Raw genomic sequence first — 25,566 nt, forward strand, 5'->3', positions numbered from 1 at the left:
CTAGAAGGAACCTGAAGTTTTTTCCCTCGATACTTCATTGTTAGGGCTCGCATTCACACACGTGTGCTCGGCCACCATCACCCCTGCCCTCTTGACCTGCTTTATTATTTTCACAGCACATCCCTCTGAAATGATGCCATCTGTACACTAGATTGCTCTCTGCATTAGCATGTATACTCTATAAAGAGTAGGCCTTGTCTATTTTGTTCACTGCTTTGTGTCCAGGGCCTAGAACAGTGCTAGTCACAGAAAGGGTGGTTAATAAATTTTTGTTAAATGAAAAACAAAACCAAAGCAAAATGAAATAGAAAGAAGAGAGTAGCCCAAACGTCATCTCCAAACCCACCTGAGTGGTCAGAAGGAGGTGATCATGCATGCATGGGGTACAGTGAGTGGGTGGTGAGACACTTTTGATCCTTTGGGGCTCCTATTCTAGCATTAGAATGCTTAAGATGGACGAACCAGAGTGTTTTTGTTAGTGTAAGTGGATGTTTGCTGAAAGGCCTTTTGTTTTGTCTCTTACCCATGATTGGAAAGTGTTGGGATTCTGAGGAGCTGGCACACACTCTCACATACTCTGTTGAACACACACAAGCACACACACCAGCCCACACTAACACATGCATGCACACACATATCCAAAATGCAGGGTGCTTTGGTTTTTTTGTTTGCTTGTTTTTGTTTTTTCAGAGTCTTACCCTGTCACCCAGGCTGGAGTACAGTAGTGGTATCTTAGCTCACTGCAACCTCTGCTTCCTGGGTTCAAGTGATTCTCATGCCTCAGCCTCTCAAATAGCTGAGATTACAGGCACATGCCACCACACTGGCTAATTTTTTGTATTTTCTGTAGAGACAGGATTTTGCCATGTTGGCCAGGCTGGTCTTGAACTCCTGACTTCAAATGATCTGCCCACCTTGGCTTCCCAAAGTGCTGGGATTACAGGCATGAGCCACTGTGCCTGGCTGAGCCCTGTGTTTTTAAGAAAACACGTGAGTCCTACTCCTTAGCAGCGTGGACACTCCCCCAATCCCATATCTGATGAAACAAATTGGCTGATAGACTGAATGGTCTAGTTAGTAGGATCACAATCATAAAGTCAGTTGAGCGGAAGGAAATTGTCCTCTTTCCAGGAAATGATTTTGAGGCCAAGGGAGTTTTTCTGATTCTCCGTTAGGTTGCTGGACAACCCCACACTAAGCCTTATTTTCTTACTTTTTAACATTTTTCCTGGAATATGATCATTATTAGATCTGCCAATCACTTACTAAAAAGTAATAAAAATTACATGACTACAATTTGCTCTTATCTTATGATGAAGACACTGTCAATATTCACCATAAAAACAAATCAGGGCTGGGCACGGTGGCTCATGCCTGTAATCTCAGCACTTTGGGAGGCCTAGGCGAGTGGATCACCTGAGGTCAGAAGTTCGAGACCAGCCTGGCCAACATGGTGAAACCCTGTCTCTCCTAAAAATGCAAAAATTAGCTGGATGTGGTGGCAGGGGCCTGTAATCCCAGCTACTCGGGAGGCTGTGGCAAGAGAATCGCTTGAACCCAGGAGGCGGAGGTTGCAGTGAGCCAAGATTGCACCATTGCACTCTAGCCTGGGTGACAAGAGTAAAACTCCATCTCAAAAAAAAAAAAAAAAAAAAAAAATCTACACCCCTAAAACAAACAAACAAAAAACCAAGCCTCTCTAATTCAATCACTTCAAATTTGTTTGAAAGAATTTTCGTGAACAAGGTTTTGATGCATCCATTATTTTTAAGATCTTGATAAGTTTTAGAAGACTAAAGATCCTCTTTTAAATTATACTGATGACAGGATTTTGGGTGCAATCCTGTATACCCCACACAAATCATTTATTTCCCCCAAGGGGAGTTTGAGGGCTTCACCTGAAAACTGATGATCAATTGGGTTGGGGGAATTGACTGAATGAGAGGACACAAAATTCAAAATATTAACCTCCCCTCAGATACATACTTATGTGTATACATAAGAGTGTGCAGCTCATAGATTTCATGTATACACAAAAGTGTGCCCAACTCATGGAAGGAGGTGGATTGTAAATGCACTGAACAGTTATAGAAGGCAACACACGAGGGGTGAGTTGGTCCAATCTTTTTGCTTACGTATATATTTAATAATAATGTTAATTACAATGTCACAACAGCATTTTATATTAGCATATTGTTTTGTACCTTTCAAAGCCTGATAGAAATGATCTCATTTGCTCAGTACAATAGCCAGCTCTGAGAAAGAACTGTGGCAGGTAATTAATATCCCTACTTTATGGATGAGGAAACAGGGCCCAGAATCTTTGACTTTCCTGAAGTTGCATGGCCAGAACCTTGGTCTCTGGGATTCTTTGCCAATTCGCTTACTGTCTTGCTATTGCCTGACACTCAGTAGGTGCTTCATGACTATTTAAGCATCTGTAGAATATTGAATACATAGTCTTGAGACTGATCCTAGGAATTCTGCCCATCAGAATCCCCACTGGGCTCCCAGAGCTTCCTGGTGAATGTTGGTCTCCAGCATAGAGAAGCCACTACAGGCAGGCTCTAAGATGGCCTCAGTGGTCTCCAACTCCTGATAATCACACCTCTGTGTAACCCCCTCCCTTTGAGTATAGGTGAGATCTGTGAATTGCTTCTAACCAATAGAATATGGCACAGATGATGAGATGTCGTTTTCTTGCTTATGTTATAAAATTGTAATTTCTGTATTACCAGAAGACTCTCCTTCTCTCTCTCTCTCCCCACCCCACCCTCTCACCCCCACACTAGCTTTGAAAAAGTAAGCCACCATACTGGGGAGAAACTGAGGGTGGCCTCCAGCCAGTTAGGAACTGAGGCCCTCAGTCCAGTAGCCCTCCAAGAACTGCCAACCACCATGTGAGCTTGGCAGTAAACCCTTCCCCAACAGAGCTTTCAGATGAGACTGACACCCTAACTGCAACCTTACGAGAGACTGTGAAATGGAGGACCCAGTTGAGCTGTGTCTGATTTCCTGACCTGCAGAAACTGGTATAATAAATGTGTGTTGTTATAGCCACTGTGTTTATGGCTATTTGTTACAATGCAATGGATAACTATCCAGGCACCCCAAAGCCCCTGCTGCACAGCTGGAACATTCTTTGGCCTCCTCATCTTTTGTGTAAGCACCCAGCAGGGAGGGCACTCGCTGGGCCGAGTTCTGCCCTGTGCCCTCTCCCTCCTCCCTGACTCCATGATAGCTAAGGCAATTCCACCTCTTGTTTCTTTTCCTCTCAATAGGGGAGGGGCAAGCTGGGAAGACCACCTTTTGTGATCAAGAGTTAGCATTTTAACCTTTTTACTCCTAGATTCACTGTCCACCTCCAGGCCCGGATGAATTAAAAAAATTTTTTTCTTTGTCCAAAACCACTGAAGCTTTGCTGCAACAAGCAGAGAGCTGAATAGGCTCTGAGAAGATACAGAGTTGTTTTACAGGCAGAAGCAGCAAGCCCAAGAGAAGAATGATAAAAAAGTGGTCTTCCCAAACAACAAGTACTTAATGCACTTGCCCTGATGGAGGGGCCTTTGTGTTCTGCTAGTCTTCAAGCTAAATGATCTTAAGGCATACTGAGCCCAGAGTTCCTGGATCATTTATTGTCTCCCACTTATGTAACCTTTCACTGAAACAAATGAGAAAAAACAGCATGTTTTCTGAGGCCAGCCAGGAGAGGGAAAGGCAATGGTTCCTGTCTGCTGCTTAGAAGGCCAACAGTATCGACTTTATGTTGAAGCATTTTGTCAGCAACCGTGCCATAATTCCAACCCCCACCTAGCCTTAGATTGGAGGGTCATGAGGCATCTTTGAGTCTGTCAGAGCTGGGTGGGTCTGTGCTATTTCTTAAGGGGGTCTGTGGTTTGGGAAGTTCTGAAGTAATAGTGTTGATGCCTTTCCATCTCACAGGACACACTGTGAAAATGATGATTGGTTCAGAATAATTTGCAATGCACCATCTAGGGCAGAGTCAGGTGAGGGCACCTGTCCTGGTTCTAGATGTGATCAGAATCAGAAGTCTCTCCTGTGGTGGGATAATAGTGGCTTCAAATTGGGCTTAGGCAGATGAAGCTTTGGGTGATCATTTTTCTTTTCTTTTCTTTTTTTTTTTTTTTTGGAAACGGAGTCTTACTCTGTCATCCAGGCTGGAGTGCAGTGGTGCGATCTCAGCTCACTGCAAGCTCCACCTCCCAGGTTCACGCCATTCTCCTGCGCCTCCCGAGTAGCTGGGACTACAGGCGCCCGCCACCACGCCTGGCTAATTTTTTTGTATTTGTAGTACAGACGGGGTTTCACCGTGTTAGCCAGGATGGTCTCGATCTCCTGACCTGGTGATCCGCCCGCCTCGGCCTCCCAGTGGATGATCATTTTTCAAGAGAACACTTTGGCTTGTTCACAGGCTCAGAGCCCCAGGCCCCTGCATAGGGTTTGACACAGAGTAGGCACCTAGTACATGCTTGTTAAATTGAACTATATGAGTTGTGATTCCCTAGGCTTGGGATTCAGGGAAAGCAATGATGTTGTCTGCATTGGGCGCTGAGTTGAATCTCCCGAGTGCAAAGAAAACAGCTGATTTGGATGCTGCAAGAGCTTCTCCCTTATGCTGGTCAGCAATTGGGCAGTATTTAGTATTGTTCCTAATAGGCATGGGCTTAGAGTGGGAAAGACTTTGGAGTGAGCCGGCTTGACTTTGAACCCTGGCTCTGCATTTGATTAGAAGGTCAAGTCACATAATCTTTCTGATCCTCCGTTTCCTCAATTTTAAAATGGGAAGAAAATGATGGCTCAGGTAGCTCCTTATGTGTGAGGCACCTCTCTAAGCCCTGGATACATATTAACGTATGTGATCCTTGCATCAAACCTAAGCGATGTAAGCATTGATAATCTAAGCACCATTTTTTTGATGCAAGGAAACAAAGGCACAGACAGCAGAAGGGAGGTGCTCAGAGTGAGTAGCATAGCTGGGATTTGGACACAGGTAGTCTGTGCTCTTAAAAAAGATGCTATATTGCTTCCTCATGGTGACATCTCCCTCAGGAAGTCTGTGAGAATCAAATGAAAGAGACACTGAATGAGCTTAGTGACTGTCACCCCATGGACAGATGGAAGGAGGTGGCTGACAAATGGCAGAACACACACTGGGAAACTCTGTTGCTGATGGGTGCTCGGCCTTCAGCCCAGCCTCCGGTTCCACGCTGTCACTGTCACCAGGTCCCTGGGGAAGTGCTTTCTCACCATCAAGCTAACCCCGGTGTTCACTGATGTCCACCTCTTGGGGATGCTGACTGGCTCTCCAGCGTGCAAAGCCTCTTCCACTGGAAGAGACTCGTTAGCGTTGGTAATGGGATCATGAATCATAAATTAGTTATTTGCCACCTCTCTTCCTGGAGCACAGGCGTGCTTGCTCCGGGGAAGGAAGACACACCCAAATGAATAGTGACATTCTAATTGGGAGGGCACCGAATGTGCTCCAATGACTGGGGTCCCAAGAGCCTTGTTAAGGCTGGTGCTTCCTGCATCATCACTAGTGTGCTTGCTATAAAATAGGTGATAATCTAATATTAGTAACATAAGCGAGAACACAGAGGTGACCAGTGTCTGAAGGGGCTCCAAGGGTTCCAACTACGGTCCCATGCCTGCTGCCCCTTAATGAACAGTCCCCCTTAGTCGAATGGGTGCTAACAGAAGTGCCTTCCAAGTGCACCATTGAAGGCTGGGGTACACGGAGGAATGCCAATTAGCTGCAATTATCAGCTTTCTTACATGTGTGTGGGAACACTGCCTGCCTGGGGCGCCGTCTTGAATGTTAGTGAAGATGCAGATGTGCTCTGTTTAAACAAAAACTAACATAAGAAGCCAGATCCCTCTGGAAGACCTATTCAATAATGAAAGAGAAATCCCTCTGGAAGACCTATTCAATAATGGGATTCCTGAAAGATTTATTTATTACAGCTTTGACCTTCTAAATGTTATCTGGCCTAGAACATTTCACTTTCTGCGTGATTTTTAAGAAACACGATCGTTTGCCTTTTACACAAGTTGTCTAACTTAGGGCAAGTTAGTTCACCCCTCCGGACCTCATTTGTTAAAGGGGGATACTATGATAGCACCAAGAGCTCAGCACAGTCGTGGCACACAGCAGTGCTTGGTGAATCACAATTATGATTGCTGTGTGACGAGGGAACGTGACACAAGGCCTTTGCTTTGGACCAGGCTCCTCGTCTGTAGGTCAGGATGCACACCCGGGTTCCTAAACTTTTTTGCTAATCAAACTTTCCTTGAGAGATGGTTAAAAATGGGAATTCTGACATCCTGCTCTCAGACATTCAGATTCCGCAGGTTGATGGGGGCCCAAGAATCTGCATTTTTAACAAGCAGCACTTGCAGACACCAGGGGACCCAGATGCTGATGGTTTGAGGACACACCTGGAGAACCCGGGGGCTGAATCTAGTTCCCTGGCTGGCCAGCTCACTGCTGCACCTGTGAGTCATGGATTGTGTCCGTAACTGGGGATTTCTGGGGAAAGCTGTTAATGATGCCATTAACGCGAGTTCCTTCCAAAGGGAGGGGGCTCCCCAGCTTCCTGCTCTGATTTGTCTCTGGACTTCTCACATCTTGGACCTCCCACCTTCAAGGTTGGGATGCAATGATGAGCTGTGGCTAAAGAGAGGGACTTGGCTTCCTCCTGGTCCCCAGAATGGGATTATCTGCAAGGCCAGCAAGGAAGAGGCCAGGATTTTTCAGAACTGGATTAGAATACATTATTGATTCAGGAACGGAGTGACTCTGAAGAGAAAAGGCCTCCCCTCTTGGGGTGTGCCACTAAAGTAGACTCGGCCAGACCTGCAGGGCCTGAGCGCAGCAGGCTCTGAGGGGAAAAAAGACCCCCATCGAGTGGAAAGACAGGGTCTGTGGGAGGATGCTGGGCCTGCGGAGCCTGCCTTCCAACAATGCCGTCATCCCCAGAAGGGCGTACTTGGAACATAATGGCTCTAGCTACAAATTCTATTAACTCTAATAGTTGTTCTGTGGTGAATGGATAATGCATTTAGCAGAAATAGACCCAATCAATTTATATGAAACACATAAAACTTTCTCATTGGAATTGGCATCTGTTCTTGAATCAGGAGCGTGTGTGGAAATGGACAGCCTGTCACCCTCACTTCTGGGCACATTAGTGGTGCCACGGGTTAATTGGAGATATGGGCCAAATAAAGCCATGGCTCCCTGATGGTATCACCCTTCAACCCTTGGAATCTTGGAGCTGGGAACGGGGAAGGGACTTGGACACTGTCTACTTCTAACCTTGACTTTTAAAAAAATTGCAGTCTCTCTGCCCTTGTCTGTGTTCACATTAACCCCCCTCATCTGCTGACTTGCCCTGATGGGAGGCCCTGCAGAGGCAGAATGGCCCCAGGGCCACAGCTTGCCAGTGCAACCAGCCAGGGCCCAGTGGGGTGTTCTCTCTTTTAATCCAGTGCTCTTCCCATGACTCTATATAGTTTTAATTGCTTTTATCTCCGCTTTGATGAGGGATGTGTACTCAGAAAATGGCAGACCAACCTGTCACCAAATAGCTAGAGGCAAGGCTGTGGTTTTGATGCTAAGGCTCCACAGTTAGGGTTGTGGAGTTGGGCCTAAAGTTTGGGCAGGTTCTCCCGTTAGCTGAGCTGATTCCGTTGGACTTGCCCTACATAGCATCTGAGCTCCAAGGAGAAGGATAGAGGGGTAGGGAGGCTGAGGAAGGGTCCTTGGGCCTTGGGGGCCTGCTTGTCCTCATCTGGGCTTTTTAGGGAAAGGGTGTGGTAGAGCCTGCCCGTTCCTCCTCACTGCTAACATTCATTACCACCAGAGACAGACAGTCATGGGGAGGGGAAAGAGAAAGAGACAGACAGAGAGAGTAAGGGAGAGAGAGAAGGAGGGAGCAGGGTGCGGGGCGGGGGGGAGAGAGAGGGAGAGAGAGAGAGAGAGAAGGAGGGAGCAGGGTGAGGGGGAGAGGGAGAGAGAGAGAGAGAAGGAGGGAGTGGGGTGAGGGAGAGAGAGAAAGATAGAAAGAGAGAGAGAAGAACCTGGTTCTGCAGCCCCGTGATGAGATTACCCCAGTCATTTGGTTAATGTAATTGTATGTGCAAAGCTGACAAATGTAATTTCCCTGGACTTAATACTTGCCCCATTTTCTCTTTCAGCATCTTCATCTGATTAGCTAAAGTGACTCAGAGTCTTCCGAGAATGCCACATGAAGCACCTGGACAGGATTTTCCTGGCCTGGAAACTTGAGCGGCTCAGCTCTGCTCCATGGGCCCGGAGGTGAAGAACCTCCCAGATCCAGGGAGTCAGGCCGAGTCCCTCATCAGAGGGGAGGGCTGCTGTGGAGAGTGAGGACTGTTTAGGGAAGCTTAGAAGTGTTGCCAGTAACTGTTTCCAAAAGACCCCAAAGGGCCTTTGCGTTTCTAGTTCTCTAACACCTGCCTGCAGGAGAGTTGAAATGCCACCAGCCACCTTGTTCCAGCCCAGCAGAAACTGACAGCTTTGAACTTTGGAAAGAAAAATCTTATTATCTTGTCTCCTCGATTGTTTGTCAGAAGGTTGGGAGCTGATTTGTTTACTGTTCGTGCAGGGCCTCTTGGCTGGAACTCTTCCCTGCCCTTTGCCATTTTTAGTGTTTTTCTCCGATTGGAGACTTTGATACCTCAAAGTAGCTTAGTTGGGTGAAAGAATGTGGACTCCAGGTTGACTTCCTGGCCCCACTGCCTTCCAGCCTTGGGGCCCTTAAATTCTTCCATACCATTTTCCTCATCCTTACAGTGGTAAAAACAGCTACTGTCCCTGGGCCCGTGTGAGGACAAGTTGTTGTGTGAAATAACCTAGGCTATGGGACCACACTCAGTGATCTTTCCTTTCCTTTCCTTCCCCTTCCGGCCTATCCCTCCGTCCTTTTTCAGGGGGCCTCCCAGGTGGAAGCTCTGAGCTTGTGCTTTGCAAACATGCCCTGCTGCCTCATAGGCCACTCTCCTCCCATGGCCCAGGAGCTCCAGAATGGCGAGTACCGGCTCAGCCCTGTCCCTGTTGTAACCATGCACCGTGCTGGGCACGTGTCTGCTGGGTACGTGTCTGCTGGGTGATTATTACTGAGTGGGTGTGGGAGTGGGTGTGGCCTTGGCCTCTGCCTCCATGAGTCTGCCTGGACCCACAGGCACTACCTCGGTATTGCTCTGAGACTGGGGTTAAGAATGAGGGATCAGGTTTCTCAGTGGGGAGACTTATGTTCCGGCTGCTGTCTCCTCCAGCCTTTAATTGTATTTAGAGGTGGTGGGGGAGCCATCACCACGTGTGAGCCACTGGTGATTTCATTAGTCTGAGTGGCCATTGGGCAGGCCCTTATCGATTAACCTTTTAGGGACAGTGGGAGTTATGTGGCAATAAACTCATGAATCGAGCAGTGTGGATGGCTGTTTCCTAAATGCTGGCTGCAGGGGCTGGCTGCTGACACCTGAGATCCAAGCTCAGGCATCCAGCCACCCACTGGTCAATAGATGTTTCTGGAGTCTCTGCTCTGTAATCAGTGCTGCTGATTAGGCTGGGCAGGGAGCTGTGGCTATGTTTACTTAGCACACTAAAAGGGCAAGTCTGGCTTCTTCCCTCAATTTATACATTTATACATTTCCTGAATTTATCACAGGGAGGTGGTAGTTGACCAAGACCCAAGGAGTGAGTAGAGGTGAATCATTGGGGCTGGGGGGCAGGGCATTGAATGGAGAAGTTAGAAAGCTGCCTCCATCAGGTGAGACGTTGGCATGAAACGGGAGGGGTGGGGGAAACCAGAGAGAGCTGCAGTTTTGTGGGACAGGCTCCCCTCTGTGTAGGAATATGCAAAGGTCTTTCGTCGTTCTAGTTAAAGGGGAAGGCAGGGATGATGGGAAAAGGAACTAACTCTTTCTCCTGGGTCTGGCAGCTGGATTAGATCAGGCAGGAATCAGGAAGGGGTGACGGTTAGCCCTGGGGCAGCTTTTCATGGGACAGAAAGGAAAGGACTCCTTCAAAGACAAAGCCACACTAACGTCTAGTTTACTGTTGAGAGCTGATGAATTCAGCAGCAAAAGTATGAACCTCATTTTTTGTACTTTGTACCAGAAAAGGATTTCACATTATAAGTTGAAATTAGAGATTTCTCATTGATCTGTTATTATTTTGATAAAGACTTACCTTTTATAGGAAAAAGAGTGTGGGTAGACTGTGTGTTGTACACTTGTTTCTCCAGGCTATACATAGTAGAAGAAACCTCACAGGCCCAGGCACCAATGCTTGCCCCGGAAAATCCCTTGGCTGACTGGCATGGGGCTGGGGCAGCCTAAATCAGCTTCTGGGGGCTAGGCTCACAGCCTCTGGTCTAATAGAAGAGTGGCCGAGAAGTCACAACTGTGGTTTATAACCAGAGGCTGAAAAGTTCTGCTGAAGTGGAAAGGGGCCATAAGAAGTCTTGGCTTGGGGTATGCTGAATAGAACAGCTTTGGAGGAGAACTGAGCTCTGGGGGAACTGTGTTGAAAGAAAGCTTTGGGGACCTTACCTACGATGGAGTAGCCCACGTTTGTGCAACAGATAACCTTGGCCAGCCCCAGCCCTCTTTATAAGGAGAAGAAATCTGACAGTAAGGTTTGCTTTGTTCAGTAAGGCGGGAATGAATTCAAAGCAGAGATGGGGGAAAAAAAAATGCCAGTTTGGTTCTCTCCTGTGGGTGGGGCCTAGGTATTCCCTAGGCATAGAGGAAGCTGCTCCTTTGTACAACTTCCAGAGGTTTCCTTTGTTTTGAGGTGGAGTCTCGCTCTGTCGCCCAGGCTGGAGTGCAGTGGCGTGATCTCGGCTCACTGCAAGCTCCGCCTCCCGGGTTCCCGCCATTCTCCTGCCTCAGCCTCCCGAGTAGCTGGGACTACAGGCGCCGCCACCACGCCCGGCTAATTTTTTTTTTATTTTTTTAGTGGAGACGGGGTTTCATTGTGTTAGCCAGGATGGTCTCGATCTCCTGACCTCGTGATCCGCCCGTCTCGGCCTCCCAAAGTGCTGGGATTACAGGCTTGAGCCACCGCGCCCGGCCAGAGGTTTCCTTTGCTCAGGCAATATGAGAACCAGACAGCTTCCTCTTGGACCCCATAGTCAGAGCGTAGGTGATGCTCCTTCTAAAGATTGACTGTTTCATTCTTTCAGCACAGCTCCCCACCCCAAACACAGCACCAATCTTTCTTCTACCTTTTGCAACGAGAGGTTACTATGCTCACATTTGTGAGCTGAGCCCTTACCTGTAGGGTCAAAGATGGGCGTCTGTCGTGGTGAATTTTCCCCGGGTTTCAGCTCCTTGTTTGGGTTTCTCTCAAACAGGTTTCTTGATTTGGGTGCTGTATTCTGTAGGATCTTGTCCTCTCCACTAACTGGAATAGAGAAGACCCCATGGGCTGAGTTAGGTGAGGGTCGATTTCAGGGTGAGAGATGATTTCACACTGAGGGAGGTGGGAGAGACAGGCTTAGGCTGAGGAGGGGACAGTGAGGCCATGGGCCATCGGGGTTGGGGGACATAGTGCTGGGGTCAGAGTGAACTCACTGGTGAGGTAGCAGTCCAGGCTGATGGAGATATTGTCAAAAGCCACGATGGCTCTGGATCCTTGTCCCCACCATGCAACCATCTGCAGCCAGAACCTGTACACATCAAGAGGAATGTGTGTGAGGAGCAAACTGGGGGGTTTTGTCTTAGGATTCAGCATCCAGCAGGCATGTGCTGATTACCTGGCTCAGAATGTAAGTTTGAAAAAGGCTTACCTAATCCCAGAGCAGTGGTGAGAGAAAAGCCATCAATTCCCCCTACTTCTGCAATGCAGAGCACTTCCCCTTCCGAACTATCCCCTTCCGCTTCCGAACCAGCTGACACACTGGTCCTTAAATCCAGCCTGGAGTTTGGGGCCTGGGACCAGGACTCCCTGGTCATCTGAGGAGAAATCTTTTGCTTTCTGGGTGTGTAGGATGCTTGGAAATGGAGAAGAAATCTGACAGTAACTGCTTTGTTCAGTAAATGGGGAGTGATTTCAAGGCACTGAGTTGGGGAAAAAAAATACCAGCTTGGGTCTCCTGTTTGGGTGAACTAAACAGGAAAAATGGGTAGGTCTGACATTCAGTCAGTGGGGCTGAAGTCATTATTAAAATATTAAAATGCTTCTGTACCAGCCAATAAAGAACCGCAGTTTCATGAGTGCCCCTTGCTTGTTGCTTCAGGCAACTATCTCCTTCCCTGGTGCCCCTGCCCCATTTATTTCCTAATTAACCAGCATCCGTAGGGTTTATCCATTGGTTAGCCCAGCAAGGGTCTCAAGCATCCTGGGTCTCATCCAGTGTCACAGGAGGTTGCCTGCCTGGTAGTTAAATATTGAGTGACTTGACTATTACCCTTGGGAGTCTTTGTAACCAATACAGAGGGGTCATAAAAGTGTTAACAATAAACTCGTTAAGATATTGTTTCTTCCCCCCGCCCCTTTTCATGTCCTTGGAGGGCCAGGTTCTCAGACTGTGGCCAGGGAAGGCCTTACAGTGACATAAACAGGAAAATACCTTTCGTTTGTTTGTTTCCTGAGAAATCATCCCCTGGAAGCCTAGCAGTCAGCCAGCCCTTTCCTGTTCTAAGTGAAGGTTTCCTGAGAACCTTAAAATCCTTTCCCACCCTCCAGAATGTCAATCCAGAATGACCTGCAGAACAGGGTGCTGGCTCTGGCATAGATATGAAAACACCAAGAGAAGGAAGCCATACCCATCCATTGGTGGCTGGGCAAACTCCATACAGTACAGCCATACCATGGGATGCCGGTCTACAGTCAAGAACGGTCCCGGAGATGTGCTATAAAATGGATGGACCTCAAAGACATGATGCTAAGTTAAAGAAGCCAGACAGTAGGTTAAAGACCTCCTATTGAATGATTCTGTTGATAGAAAATGTCTAGAAAGGTAAATCCATGGAGCCAGAAAGCAGGTTAGTGGTTGCCTGGGGCTGGGAGTGGGCACAGGATTGATTGCAGACTAGCATACAGGCTTTTTTGGGGTGATGAAAATGCTCAGAAACGGGATTGTGGTGCTCTCTCCACAGCTGTGTAAATCTGTTGGAAGTCATTGACTTGTACACTTAAAGTAGGTGAATTTTATGATATATAAATTACAGTTTGATAAAGCTATTAGATAAAAAGGAGAGAGAGGAGGAGAGAGGGAACCCAGACCACAGGGCATTGGCCACATAGGGTGGCAAGAGCAGAAAACCGAAGCAGGGCAGCACTGGCGACGTGGAGAGAACAGGGCCTGCAGGGTACAAGAAGGACAAGAAATGGGATGTCAACAGTGGGAGGGAAGACGCAGAGGAAAAGATATGGAGAGAAAGGGCGCTTGCTCACATGGATTTGCAGTGAGGCAGCAAAGCTTTAGCCAGTGGGTAAACTACAGCAGGGGTCGGAAGCTCCCGTTCCGCCTGTGTGCAGATGATCTCTGATCAACATGTAGAAGATGCTGGCTTGTTAGATGCTGGCTTGGTTATTCCTGGCCAGAGAACAATTACTGTTTCCATGAAGCAAAGCCTTGAATTCCAAAACTTTTATCGGAATAACTGTGCTCGATTATGCTCAATGAACTACTCCATACATTTGCCTGTGCTTTCAACCATCTTGTGAGACCTGGTCATTCAGAAACAATCCTTTCTGTCTGAAAGTCATAATTACAGGACCCAAATCCGGTTTGATTCTAAAGAAGAAATGCCCACATCTGTTGTAGCCGCGGCCAACACTACTGGGGTTGGCCCTTCAGGCCGTATTCCCCATGAAGATGTCACCATGTAACCCTCAGTCAGGATGGGGTGTGTGCTGGTGGTTGGGTGTGGAAGGAGAAGTGCCTGATGGACAACCTTCAAATCCTGTTCTGGGTGGCATGGGCATGCCAGATGAGTGTGCAAGAGGGGATGGACAGCACAAAGACCCTCAGCCCCTGCCACCCCGGCACTGGGGTGTATGCCTCCGAGAGGCATCTCTCATTCCAACTTTGATACACACCTATTTTTGTTTCCTTTATAGCTATTACATATAGGTCTACGGGGCATTCTAAGAGAAATCAGGCATGAACGCTGCATTCAAGTCACTTATTGTCCAGTGTGAAGAGGAAGTGTGTGTACCTTGGTGTGGAATAAAGTAGAAGGAGGTCAATGCTTCATGAAGGTGCAGACACAGCACTGTGCGAGCTCAGAGGAAAGGGGAATTACACCAGGGTGGGGAGATCAGGAGGGCTTCATAGAAGAGGCAGTATTTAAGTTGGTCTTGAATGCAGGGAAGGGTTTGAGGATGTGGGTGTGGGAGTGGCGTGCAGGGAGGAGAAGATGTCTGGAGCAGAGGAACTGGTGTGAGGGCGATGTGGGCAGGGATAGGACCTGTCCTGCTGGGGAACGAGGAGTGACGAAGGAGGTAAAGATGGTGTGGACGTTCAGAGGTCAGGTAAGGAGGTTCTGCCATTATTTCAGGGAACATGGAGAGCCATTGCAGGTTTCTAACAGGACAGTGCAAGATCAAAGACCTCTTAGAGGATAATTGTGATGGGATTAGTAAGTGGGATGGAGACTAGGAGAGGAGGCAGAGAGACAGGGGAGATTGCGTGAGAGACATTTCTGCATGCATCTCACACGCCTTCATCAGGTTTCTCTACGAATCTCGGCAAGGTTATAGCCACGATTTCCCTGGGGTCCCCCCAGGGGAAATAGTCCATAGACGAGTTTCTGGCTTGAGCCTGTGTAACCCCAGACAAAGCCCAGGACTGGGATCTCAACTGGAAAACCAGGGCCCTAATACTGCTGTCTTGTTAAAGCAGGTGCAACCCTTAGGAAAATGCTGCTTCCAGGTAGCAAGAAAACAGGCACTGAGAGGGACAGAGAGGGTGAATAGAAGGACTCAGGTTCCCCGTGGGAGCATCAGGAAGGCACAGCTGCCTGACTCGCCTGCACATCAGGGGGTGAGTCCCCCCACAGGGCACATTTCTCTACCAGGTCATCATCTCCTAACCTGTCATTCACAGGACCAGGGGCCAAGCCAGGCCCTGATTTCAATGCTGAGCAGTATGAGGGGTGTACCTTCCCGGAGGCCAGAGGGGCCTGAGTGAGTAAATGACATGTGTGTGCCTGCAGAGCCTGGGGAGGAGGGATAGAATCGCGGCTGTCCTCTAACTGGGTGCTCCCTGGGAAGCTGCGTGTCTCCCCGCCCCCCTCTCTGCCTGCCTTCCTTACTACTAAACGATTAGATCTGCGAAGTCTCTCACAGCCACGGGGCCTCTTAGCATGGATGGGATGATGCTGGTTGAGGCTGGAATGGTTTCTAAATAGAAGAGCTTCTAAAGTACTCTGCACGGCGACAGCAGTGGCAGCTGCTGCTTAAAAGAGTTTGATTGACACTGGGAATTGCACATATTTTGAGTCAGGAACACACACAACCATCAGGAAGATTCAATCAGATGGCAGTATGGAACCAGGCAGTGCTGCCTCTGTCCACCCGGAGCCACCCACACATGGGTGCCTCTGTCCACCCATGGGCCAACGCTCCCCCATGGCTCCAGCTCCCAGAGGCTGCAGGGAAGGGACAGTGGGACAAAGGTGAGCCGCTGAAGGATGGGTGGAGGGTGGGGCAGAAGCAAAGGCCATCTAGGAATGGAGTCTGGGGGTGGTAGATGATGGGCAGTCGGCGGGTAGAGCAGCACCAATCTAGGATGCTCTTTTCTGTGGATGTGCTGGCCCAGAGACAGAGTGGGCGTCAGGACCACCCAGATTCAGGTTTCCCTACTTTGGAAGGTGCCTGGTTGTGTGTCTACCTGATAGGTGAAGAAGAGGTTGCTTCTGGACCGCTCACCCTCTCCTTGCTGGAGATAGGAAAGGCTTCCTCAAGGCTCTCGCAGTCTCCTGGTTCTACCCACTCCTTCCTGTGAGTCCCCCAGAAGTACAACAACCATGTCACTCTCCAGAGTCAGCTATGGCCTCAGGTCTCAGTTCTACCACTTACTAGCTGGGCCACTTTGGGATTGAGGGATGTACCACGTGGACCACTCTGGGACTAAGGGAAAGTTCTGGTATGTACCAGGTGGACTACCAAGGGACCGAGGGAAAATTCTGTTATATACCAGGTAGACCTGACACTTAGGTGAGACCTGACACACTCTGGGACTGAGGGAGAGTCCTGGCATGTACCAGGTGGACCCTCTGAGACTGAGGGAAAGTTCTAGTAGGTACTAGGTGGACCACTCTGGGACTGAGGGGAGGTTGTGGTATATACAGATGGACTACTCTGGGACTGAGGGAATGTTCTAGTATGTACCAGACAGTCCATTCTGGGATTGAGTGAAAGTTTTAGTGTGCACCATGTAGACCACTCTGGGACTGAGGGGAGGTTATGGTATATGCCAAGTGGACCACTTTGGGACTGAGGGAAGGTTCTGGTATGTACCAGGTGGACCACTCTGGGACGTGGGGAAAGTTCTAGAATGTACCAGGTGGATCACTCTGGGACCGGGGGGGAAATTCCAGTATGTACCAGGTGGTCCGTTCTGGGACTGAGGGAAAGTTCTAGTATGTACCAGGTAGACCACTGTGGAACTGAGGGGAGGTTGTGGTATATACAGAGAGACCACTCTGGGATTGAGGGAAAGTTCTAGTATGTACCAGGTGGACCACTCTGGGACAGAGGGAAAGTTCTAGAATGTACCAGGTGGACTACTCTGGGACTGAGGGAAAGTTCTAATATGTACCAGGTGGTCCATTCTGGAATTGAGGGAAAGTTCTGGCATGTACCAGGTGGACCCTCTGGGACTGAGGGAGAAAATTCTAGTGTTTACCAGGTAGACCACTCTGGGACTGAGGGGAGGTTGTGACATATGCCAGGTATACCACTCTGGGACTGAGGGAAGCTGCTGATATGTACCAGGTAGACCACTGTGGGACTGAGGAAACGTTCTAGTATGTACCAGGTGGTCCATTCTGGGATTGAAGGAAAGTCCTGGCATGTAGACCTCTCTGGGACTGTGGGAAGGTTCTGACATGTACCAGGTGAGCCACCCTGGGTTTGGCTGAAAGAAAACAAGGACCCTGATACATCACTGCCAAGATTGCAAGGGACAGGCCATCCTGTCCTTGGATGACCTTGGATGAACTATATGTTCATCCCAGTGAACATACAGTTACTCCTCTGCCCCATTTTGAAACCTCAGCTCTGGATGGGGAAAGGAGGCTGGGTTCCCCAGGATAGAAGAGGCTTCCCCTTCCTCTCTGTGGGCAACCTGGTCAAGGAGAAGGGAAGCGTTTAGCCCTTTGGGGTTCCTTCTGCTCTCTCACCAATCTGTGTTGCCTAAGAATATGGCAGGGGAGCCTCCTCTCTTTCCCAGTGCTTAGCAGCAGAGATTTTGCTCCTGACCCTTCATAGTTCATACCTGCTCAGCTCTTTCTGTTTCTTCAAAGAGGACACTTTTGGTTGCATGGGTTGTTGTTGCTTTTTCTTTTCTTTTTTCCAGCCGGTGGAGTTTGGAACTTGTTATTAAAACAGACTTGGCTAGAGATCTTGGTTGGAGGCTGGCTTTGCATAAAGAATGCGTTCGCCCTGACTCTTCTCGTTCAGCTCTACAGAGACGCCTTTTGAAAACAGACTCAGGGGAATCTGGGAGGTGGCCATCTGGGCAGTGGGCCAAGTCTGGAAGGGCAGCTTCAGAATTGGGCGCCTCGGAGACTCACTGGGCAGATCTCTGCCTGAGAAATGCCGATGCTGCTCACGTACGGCTCAGAAAACGTACCATCTCATTCAAGCAACAGACTGTTAATGGACAGCGAATATAATGCCTTATTTGCCATCCTGCCAGCCTTAGGGATTGACAAACCTAATTAAGTTCACTTAATGATTTTAAGTAGCTGACAGAAAGGTTTGTGTCTGATGTGGATGGAGGGAATGGCGACGCTTTGGAGGGGAGAGCAGGATGGAGTGGCTGGACTGGGTAGAGGCATTTGCCGGCTGGGCACCATGTCTCAGATTCCTCCTTTGGCCATTTAGTGGGCTCAGAAGGAGGGAGTATTCTGCATCCCTTTTTTGCTGCTGGGGCATGTCTGGGCCCTGGCTGCTTAGGATAGAGCTGGCAGGTACTGCAGAGGAAAAACACTTTCTCCAATTTCTCAACTGTGCAGTTGTTTTGCTCGGCAAAAGTCTTCTAAAATGGGCTGTCACGAAGCTTGGGTCGCAGTAGGCATATCTATTAGAACAATAAATGTGAAGAAAAAGCCCTGCCACATCCCTCCTATTATCTGTGTAATGGACTTCAGCTCTAAGATGAAGATGGGAGCTGATGGACCGCTTTGGATTCCTGGGACCATCCCTGGCCATGTCAAATGCTATCATGGCTAGGAATGTGTGTCTTTGCTCTAGGAGTTTTTAACTTGTGCACAGTAAACTGGAGATGAGCTGGACATTCAAGGCCATACTCAGGAGTTGGGAACACACCCCTCCTGGCTCCATCTCACTCTCAGAAGTAATTTACCACCTCCTGCCTTGGTTTCCCCTCTAGGCATAATGACACCAGGAGCCAACACAGAGCTTCCCTGGCTTTCAAGGGCCATAAAGATCTTTCACAATGAGTCTGGCTCGGTGAGGAAGCCTGTCTAGAAATAAGAGAGAAAATGAGTTTTCAGCCAGGCTGAGCAAGCATGGAGAATCACTCAGACTCTTCCACATTCTCCGTTCAAGGTTTCCGGGCATTCTGTGCTCACTTTCGGGGGCTGAGCCTAAAGGCTCCTGGCTCCCTCCTGTGCTCTTGTGTGTCACCAGTTAGGAAGGCCTGCTGCAAGGATGTTCCACCACAGCAGACGGAGGCCCATCTCTGGCAAGTTCCTGTTTTGCTTTCATTCTCAAAATCTGTGTGGTGTATGTTGAGCTCTGCTGGGCCCTGGGCTTTGATGGGGAAAGACATTGCTTCCTGGAGCCATGGCCCAGCAAGGGAGGTGCCTGTGGACAAAAATACTTGACTTACAGTCAAATAAATGTCAAGTGCTCCAGGGAAGGAGTCAGGTGCCTCTTTGGCCCCTGCCATTCTTTTGACTTGTGTGGTTGCATATGGAGACAGGAGCAGATGTGGGATGAGAGCTCAGGCCTCTTGCTTCCCTGGCCACTTTTCCCATCATCTCTTGCAGAACCATCCAACTTCCTGAATCTCATTTAGTCTCATATGTACTCCATACCATCGGAAAAGTACAGCAAGCTCCTTGGGATGACTGGGGGCATGAGGGGCTGTCTGGGGCTAGAAAGGCCTGGCATCCATTCTTCTTGGAGGCATAGGGATGTCTGCTCCCTGTGTCTCGGAACACATAAACATTTCCTCTGTCCTCTGTTGCTGTGTTGGCTTGCGGCCTGGGGAGCTGACATGGTACCAGAGATGGTAGCACTGCCAAAGGTGAGAAGGCCCAGAGAAAGAGTGGTTTCTACCTCTCTTCTCACCTGACCAAAAACATCTTTAGGAGAGTAAACTAGCAGTCTTTTCTGCTTGGTGAGGACTAGTTTCAAAAAGTAGAGTGGAGTGAAGACTGGGTTGTGTAGTTGGTAGGGCCCTGGGCAAGTGGCCAAAACTTTTAAGGTGCCGTCTTGGTTTTTAAAAGAATCTATGTAATGTGAGTTTTTTTTCCCTCCCAACAATGGAACCCTTTCTTTAGCATGAGATGCTAATTTATTGCTGTTTTATATTACATGCTTACTAGTAACATGTGCTTCCTCAGGCAGTGTCACAAATGACATAACTCCCCCTCTTTCTTTGAGCAGAGATTATTTGAGCATGTACTATAAGTCAGACACTTGTGCCTATGGCTAGGAGTGTAGCTACTTGTGCCTATAGCTAGGAGTGTAGAGATGTGTAAAATGTGGACCTTGCTCCTGAGGATTTCAGACAGTGATGTAATTCACATTATTTACTGACCTGGGAATTGCTGAAGTCTCTTTTAGTTGTGCCCCCTATAGAGTTAGAAGTTACTCAAGCTGGAAAATCATTGCATCTGGGCAATGAGAGAGAAGTCAAGAAAGCCCTCAAACAATGAAAAGTCTTGGAGAATGGTAGAGCTATGGGTGGAACTCTCACTAGGCAATGGGGTGTGCTGGTGGGAGCAATGTGGAAGGTGTGGGTGGGACACCAGTCAGGCAGTTGGAAACCCAGGTGTGGGACTCAGGTAGACATGAAGATATTCGAGTCATCTGCATAGAGGTAAGAGTGGAAGTTACGAGCATTGATGAGGCTCCTGGTGTAGCGGTGGGGGCAGCATAGAGAGAACTGGATTCTTTGTTTCAAATATTGGAAGCTCAATTATCTCCTAAATTGCAGGCTTTGTGTTTAGGGAAAGAAGGGGCTAAGAACACAGGGCTACATTTTCAGAGACATTAAGAATTATGAAAAACATATGCATCTGTTAACTTGTAAGCCAAGCTGTGGATGTTACCAAGAAAATCTTGAGCAGATTCAAACATCCTGTTATTTTAAAGAGGTTCACTTAGTGCCATTTTGAGCGACTGCCTCCTAAACCAAGCTCATGGGCCGGATCTGTCTCACTGCTTTGCACTCTTGATTGTGGAAACTTAGCAATCAAAAGCAACAACTTGTCCCAAACGTCACAGTAAATCAGTGTTAGAAATAAGATTTAAAGCTCAGAATTGCTAATCTACTCCTTGCTCCAATGATCTGGGATATTTTCTGAGAAAGAAACAGGGCCAGATCCTTCCAGAATTATGAATGTTTGATTTGTATATATCAATGACTGGTTGCACATTGCATGCTGAGCCACTGGCCGCATCTCTTCTCCTCTTCTTGAAGGGCTGAGGCTGCTCACTTACAGCTCAGAAAATGCACAATCTCGTTCAGGCAACAGGCTGTCTCGATGGACAGTGAATATATTGCCTTATTTGCCACCCTGCCAGCCTTAGGGATTGACAAACCTAATTAAGTTCACTTAATAATTTTAAGTAGCCCATGTCTACTTAAGTTCGCCCAAGGCTATCCTGAGCCAGTAGTGCCATTTGGAAGACAGCAGAGGAAGAATGTTCCTCTCCTCCAGCTTCTTTCTTCATGCTTTCTGAGCTTCACATTGAGGCTTCAATCACTTCCCATTGGGCCCCTCACAAGACCTTCCAATATCCCCCATGCTCTGTGCTTCCCACCTTCCAGCCTATCTCCATGCTCAGTGGATCTTTTATTTTTTCTTCTTTTTTTGAGACAGAGTCTAGCTCTGCCACCCAGGCTGGAGTGCAGTGGTGTGATCTTGGCTCACTGCAACCTCCACTTTCCAGGTTCGTTTCCTGTGCCTCCGCCTCCTGAGTAGCTGGGATTACAGGTGCGCACCATCATGACCAGCTAATTTTTTATATTTTCAGTAGAGACAGTGTTTCACTATGTTGGCCAGGCTGGTCTTCAACTTCTGGCCTCAAGTGATCTGCCCACCTTGGCCTCCCAAAGTGCTGGGTTTACAGGTGTGAGCCATGGTGCCTGGCCCTCAGTGGCTCTTTTATTTTGGAATGGAGTCTCTTTCTGTCACTCAGAATGGAGTGCAGAGGTGCGATTTTAACTCCCTGCAACCTCCGCCTCCCAGGTTCAAGTGATTCTCCTGCCTCAGTCTTCCAAGGAACTGGAATTACAGGTGCATGCCACCACGTCCAGTTAACTTTTTGTATTTTTAGTAAAGACAGGGTTTCACCATGTTGGCCAGGCTGGTCTCGAACTCCTGACTTCAAGTGATCTCAAGGCAGATCAAGTGATCTGCCTGCTGGCCTCCCAAAGTGCTGGGATTACAGGCATAAGCCACCGTGTCTGGCCTTCAGTGGCTCTTTATTACCTGTATTCCTAAATCCAAAACACCTGGCCTAATATTCACACTCACTCTCTCCCAAAAATATTTCTCAGGATTCTCTGACATAACCTGGTTGGCTGTTCTTGAACCCACAGAAAACATTTCTGCATCTCCAAGCCTCTTCTTTCCCTGAGGGCATTCTCTGGAATGCCTTGTCCCTTTTCCATTTCCCCAAGACATAAATTTTCCTCAAGCATCAGCTTATAAAAAGCCCATTTTCTCCATCATGGTTCATCTGACTGCTCTTGTATCTGGAGGTCATTGCACCTGCTGAACCCTGGTCGTGATCTGTTGGAACCTGCAGTGTACCTGTGTGATACTGTTTGCCTGTGGAGGTCCTGTGATCTGGCAAGAGCTGATCAAACAGCCTTTTCCATCCTCTGTGCTTGATGGAGGCTTAATATATGTTTGCCGACAATGTGTCAGCCAATGACATTTCTCCAGTCACTTCTTGATTCCCTGTCTTGCCCAGATCCAGATACCTGGATCTGCCATTATATACCAGTGACTTCCAAATGTGGTTACGCATGAAAGTCAACTGGGGAACTTTAAAAAATACAAATTCCTGGTCCCAATATGTCATCTATGAATCAGAATCTTTGTGTATGAGATCTGGGGCTCTGAAAGAAAAAAATAAGTTTTCCAGGTGATCATAATGTTCGTTCAAGTTTGGAAATCATTGTTCTACACTGTCCTGCTAGTTTTAAGCCTTTCCAAAAGTACTTTCTCCTGTTTATTTATTTTTTGTTTTTAGAAATGAAAAATTCAGGGAGGGAAATTCTGAGGTGGTTTCTGCCAGAAAGTAAGATTTTGCTGCATCATAAAAATTTGGGAATGAAACATTCGTACCTTAGAATAGAACCTGGAATTGATTTCAGCCTTGAATTATGAGGCTTTGTGGAGAAGGAGCATGATCAATGCTCAGCGTAGCTAAATGAGGAAGAGACATTCTCAAGTGACACTCTGATAGATGCCCAGACTTGAGAGCTATATTCCTTGGCTTATTTCATGACATACCATCTCGTTTTTTTTTTTTTTTTTTCAAATCTAACTCACTTCTTTTATTTGGGCACACAGCTAGACTACATTCCCCAGCACCCTTTGCAGTAGGTGTTCCCATGTGACATTTTTTTACATTATAAAATGTTTTATTAATGAAAACAAGCTTTGAGAAACATGGTGCATTGCAAAAGCTAAGAAATTCGTCCACAGAACCCTGAACGGTTCTTGTGTGCACCATGTATTCCAGAATTTTTCCAAGTTAATGTTATCAGTTGAGCTACTAAATTCAGAGGAGTCTTATTTCTCACTGCTTGAATTTTTAGGAAATATGATGAAAGCACATTGTTAACCACTAATCTTTACAACAGCCAAAAATGAGCTCATAATAAAATACATTTTGGCTATGTTTCAAAGAATGCTTAGCAGGTCAACATCATTCTGTGTTACTGTTGGCCTTGTGTCTTACGCACAATAGATGTCTAACATCTAATGACCAAGACCTTCGACTGAATTATGTAACCCATTTTCTTTGATTCTTACATGGGCCAAATTTTAGACAGAAACCTGAAATGATGATACAGAAGCCACAGTATGATATTACAGGTGGTGTGGTAATTCTAACCCTGAAAAAAAATCCCAATGACTGAAAATTTTTGTTTTCTAGGTATGAAGTACAAAAACCAGCCCAGATAAGGCAAACAAAAAGTCAGTAAGGAAATCCGAAGAGAGCAGATGGGAAGGGAGGTAATGCGAGGGGAGCAGAAGTGATGATTCATAAAAATCTTCCTGTTCAAGGTTTCCTAAGCTGTTTGCCCACTGACTGGCTGAATGGAAAGGATTGGCCTTGGAATCCTTTCCATTCAGGGAAGGAAAGGGGTGAAAGGGGCCTGGATCCCTGAATGATCAGGTGGAAGGCCACCCACCAACCAGCGTGCTTATTTTTTATTTCATACGAGCAGGAAATAACATTTCTTTTGTGTACAGCCCCTGGAGTGGAGATGTAATGTTACTTCAGGTAGTGTCACCCCCACTCACATACATGTGGCACATGCCTAGGTACTCAGGTGTGTTCAATGCAGCTGGAATGGTTGGGTTGATGACTGACACACTCATGGGGGTAGAAGGGATGGGTGAACTTGGTCCTTGACTGGTTGCAGGAATCTGCAGTATTCTTCCTTCACAGCTATCACCTTCCCCCGACAGCACACTCCCGAACTACTCCGGGACTAGGGACAAGTCTGAGTTAGGGAGGGGGCGTTAAGGAGCTTGGACCAGGGCTCCGGATGCAGATGCAGCTTTCTTGTGCTAATGTGCTATTTGCATAGGCTTTAGGCTCATTGACCGGCTTTCTGTCATGTTCTGGAGGCCTGGGGTCTCATCTTGTCCAGGTTTTTCACCTGGGTCCTGACCACACACCCATATCCCTCTCTGGATGACTGATCTGGCACCCCAGTTCTACCAAGGCTGTGCCTGGTGTGCTCCTACAGGTCAGAGTCCTTTCTTTGGCTCTTAACTGCATGGCTGGGCCCTGCAGGTACAGGCTGACCTCCTCATGGCTGACAGGGTCTTCAGGTGGCCCAGGCCTAGGTGCCATTGCACAGTTCTTTCGTATCAGCTGCTGATATGTGATAACACTTGCTGCCTGTTGTCACTGAGATTCATGGAAAAATTTTTTTGACCATGAGACCATGGTGTTTGGAAACGGGTGAGAGTCTGAGCTAGAAAATCGTTCCTTGAACCAGGTGTGGTGGCTCATGCCTGTAATCCCAGCACTTTGGGAGGCTGAGGCATGTGGATCACTTGAGCTCAAGAGTTCAAGACAAGCCTGGCCAACATGGTGAAATCCCATCTCTACTAAAAAATACAAAAATTAGCTAGGTGTGGTGGTGGATGCCTGTGAGCCCAGCTACTCTGGAGGTGGAGGCAGGACAATCACTTGAACCCAGGAAGTGGAGGTTGCAGTGAGCTGAGATGGTGCCACTGCACTCCAGCCTGGGTGACAGAGGGAGACACCCTGTCAAAAAAAAAGAAAAAAAAAGAAAAGAAAATTGTGTTTTGAATCCTGACTCTTCTGTTTCTTAGTTGTGTGCCTCTGGACACATTATTTAACTACTCTGAGCCACAGTTTCTCATTGATAAACTGAGGACATTAAAATCTGACTTACAATGATGAAGATTAATGGGCATAGATGCTTGGTTCAGTGAGAACACCATCCCTCTTCTCCTGTCCTCTATCATCATGGCCCCAAGAGGCATAGGCCATGGGCTCCAGGTGGGACCCCAGCTCTGCCAAAGTCCCCTCAGCCTTGTAGGCTGCTGATGAAGCAAGGGACTCTATTCCCACCTCCCTTATCATGAAGGTAAGGAGAATAAAGCACAGTGTGCACATGAACTGTTTTGAACCCCTTGGGGAAAGACTTGATGGGTTTAGTCAATGTAATTTACCCTGCATGGCTTACAATTGCTTCTGAGACCACCATTGTCTCCCAGTTCAAAGAACTGACTCAGCCTAATGCCAATAAGCATGTCAATGTCCTCAGCCCCTGCAACTCCAGGAAGGGACACTTGTGCTGCCGCAGCAGGTCATGAGTGGAGAGCACCTTTTGTTTTCTTCACCCACCGTGTGAACGA

At 47.7% G+C, this 25,566-nt stretch overlaps 1 protein-coding gene across 1 annotated transcript in view; it reads right to left on the reverse strand.

Annotated features, from left to right (window-relative positions):
* LOC105479716 (ALK receptor tyrosine kinase) overlaps positions 1–25,566 on the reverse strand; it is a 750,786-nt gene that overhangs the window by 81,723 nt on the left and 643,497 nt on the right. The window contains exons 10-11 of the mRNA XM_011737869.3: positions 11,626–11,720; positions 11,327–11,455 (exon numbers count right to left, since the gene is read on the reverse strand). Coding sequence (XP_011736171.2) covers positions 11,327–11,455; positions 11,626–11,720 — 224 coding nt within the window. The remainder of the gene's footprint in view (positions 1–11,326; positions 11,456–11,625; positions 11,721–25,566) is intronic.

This window comes from Macaca nemestrina, chromosome 13 (assembly GCF_043159975.1).
Source record: "Macaca nemestrina isolate mMacNem1 chromosome 13, mMacNem.hap1, whole genome shotgun sequence".
NCBI lineage: Eukaryota > Metazoa > Chordata > Mammalia > Primates > Cercopithecidae > Macaca > Macaca nemestrina.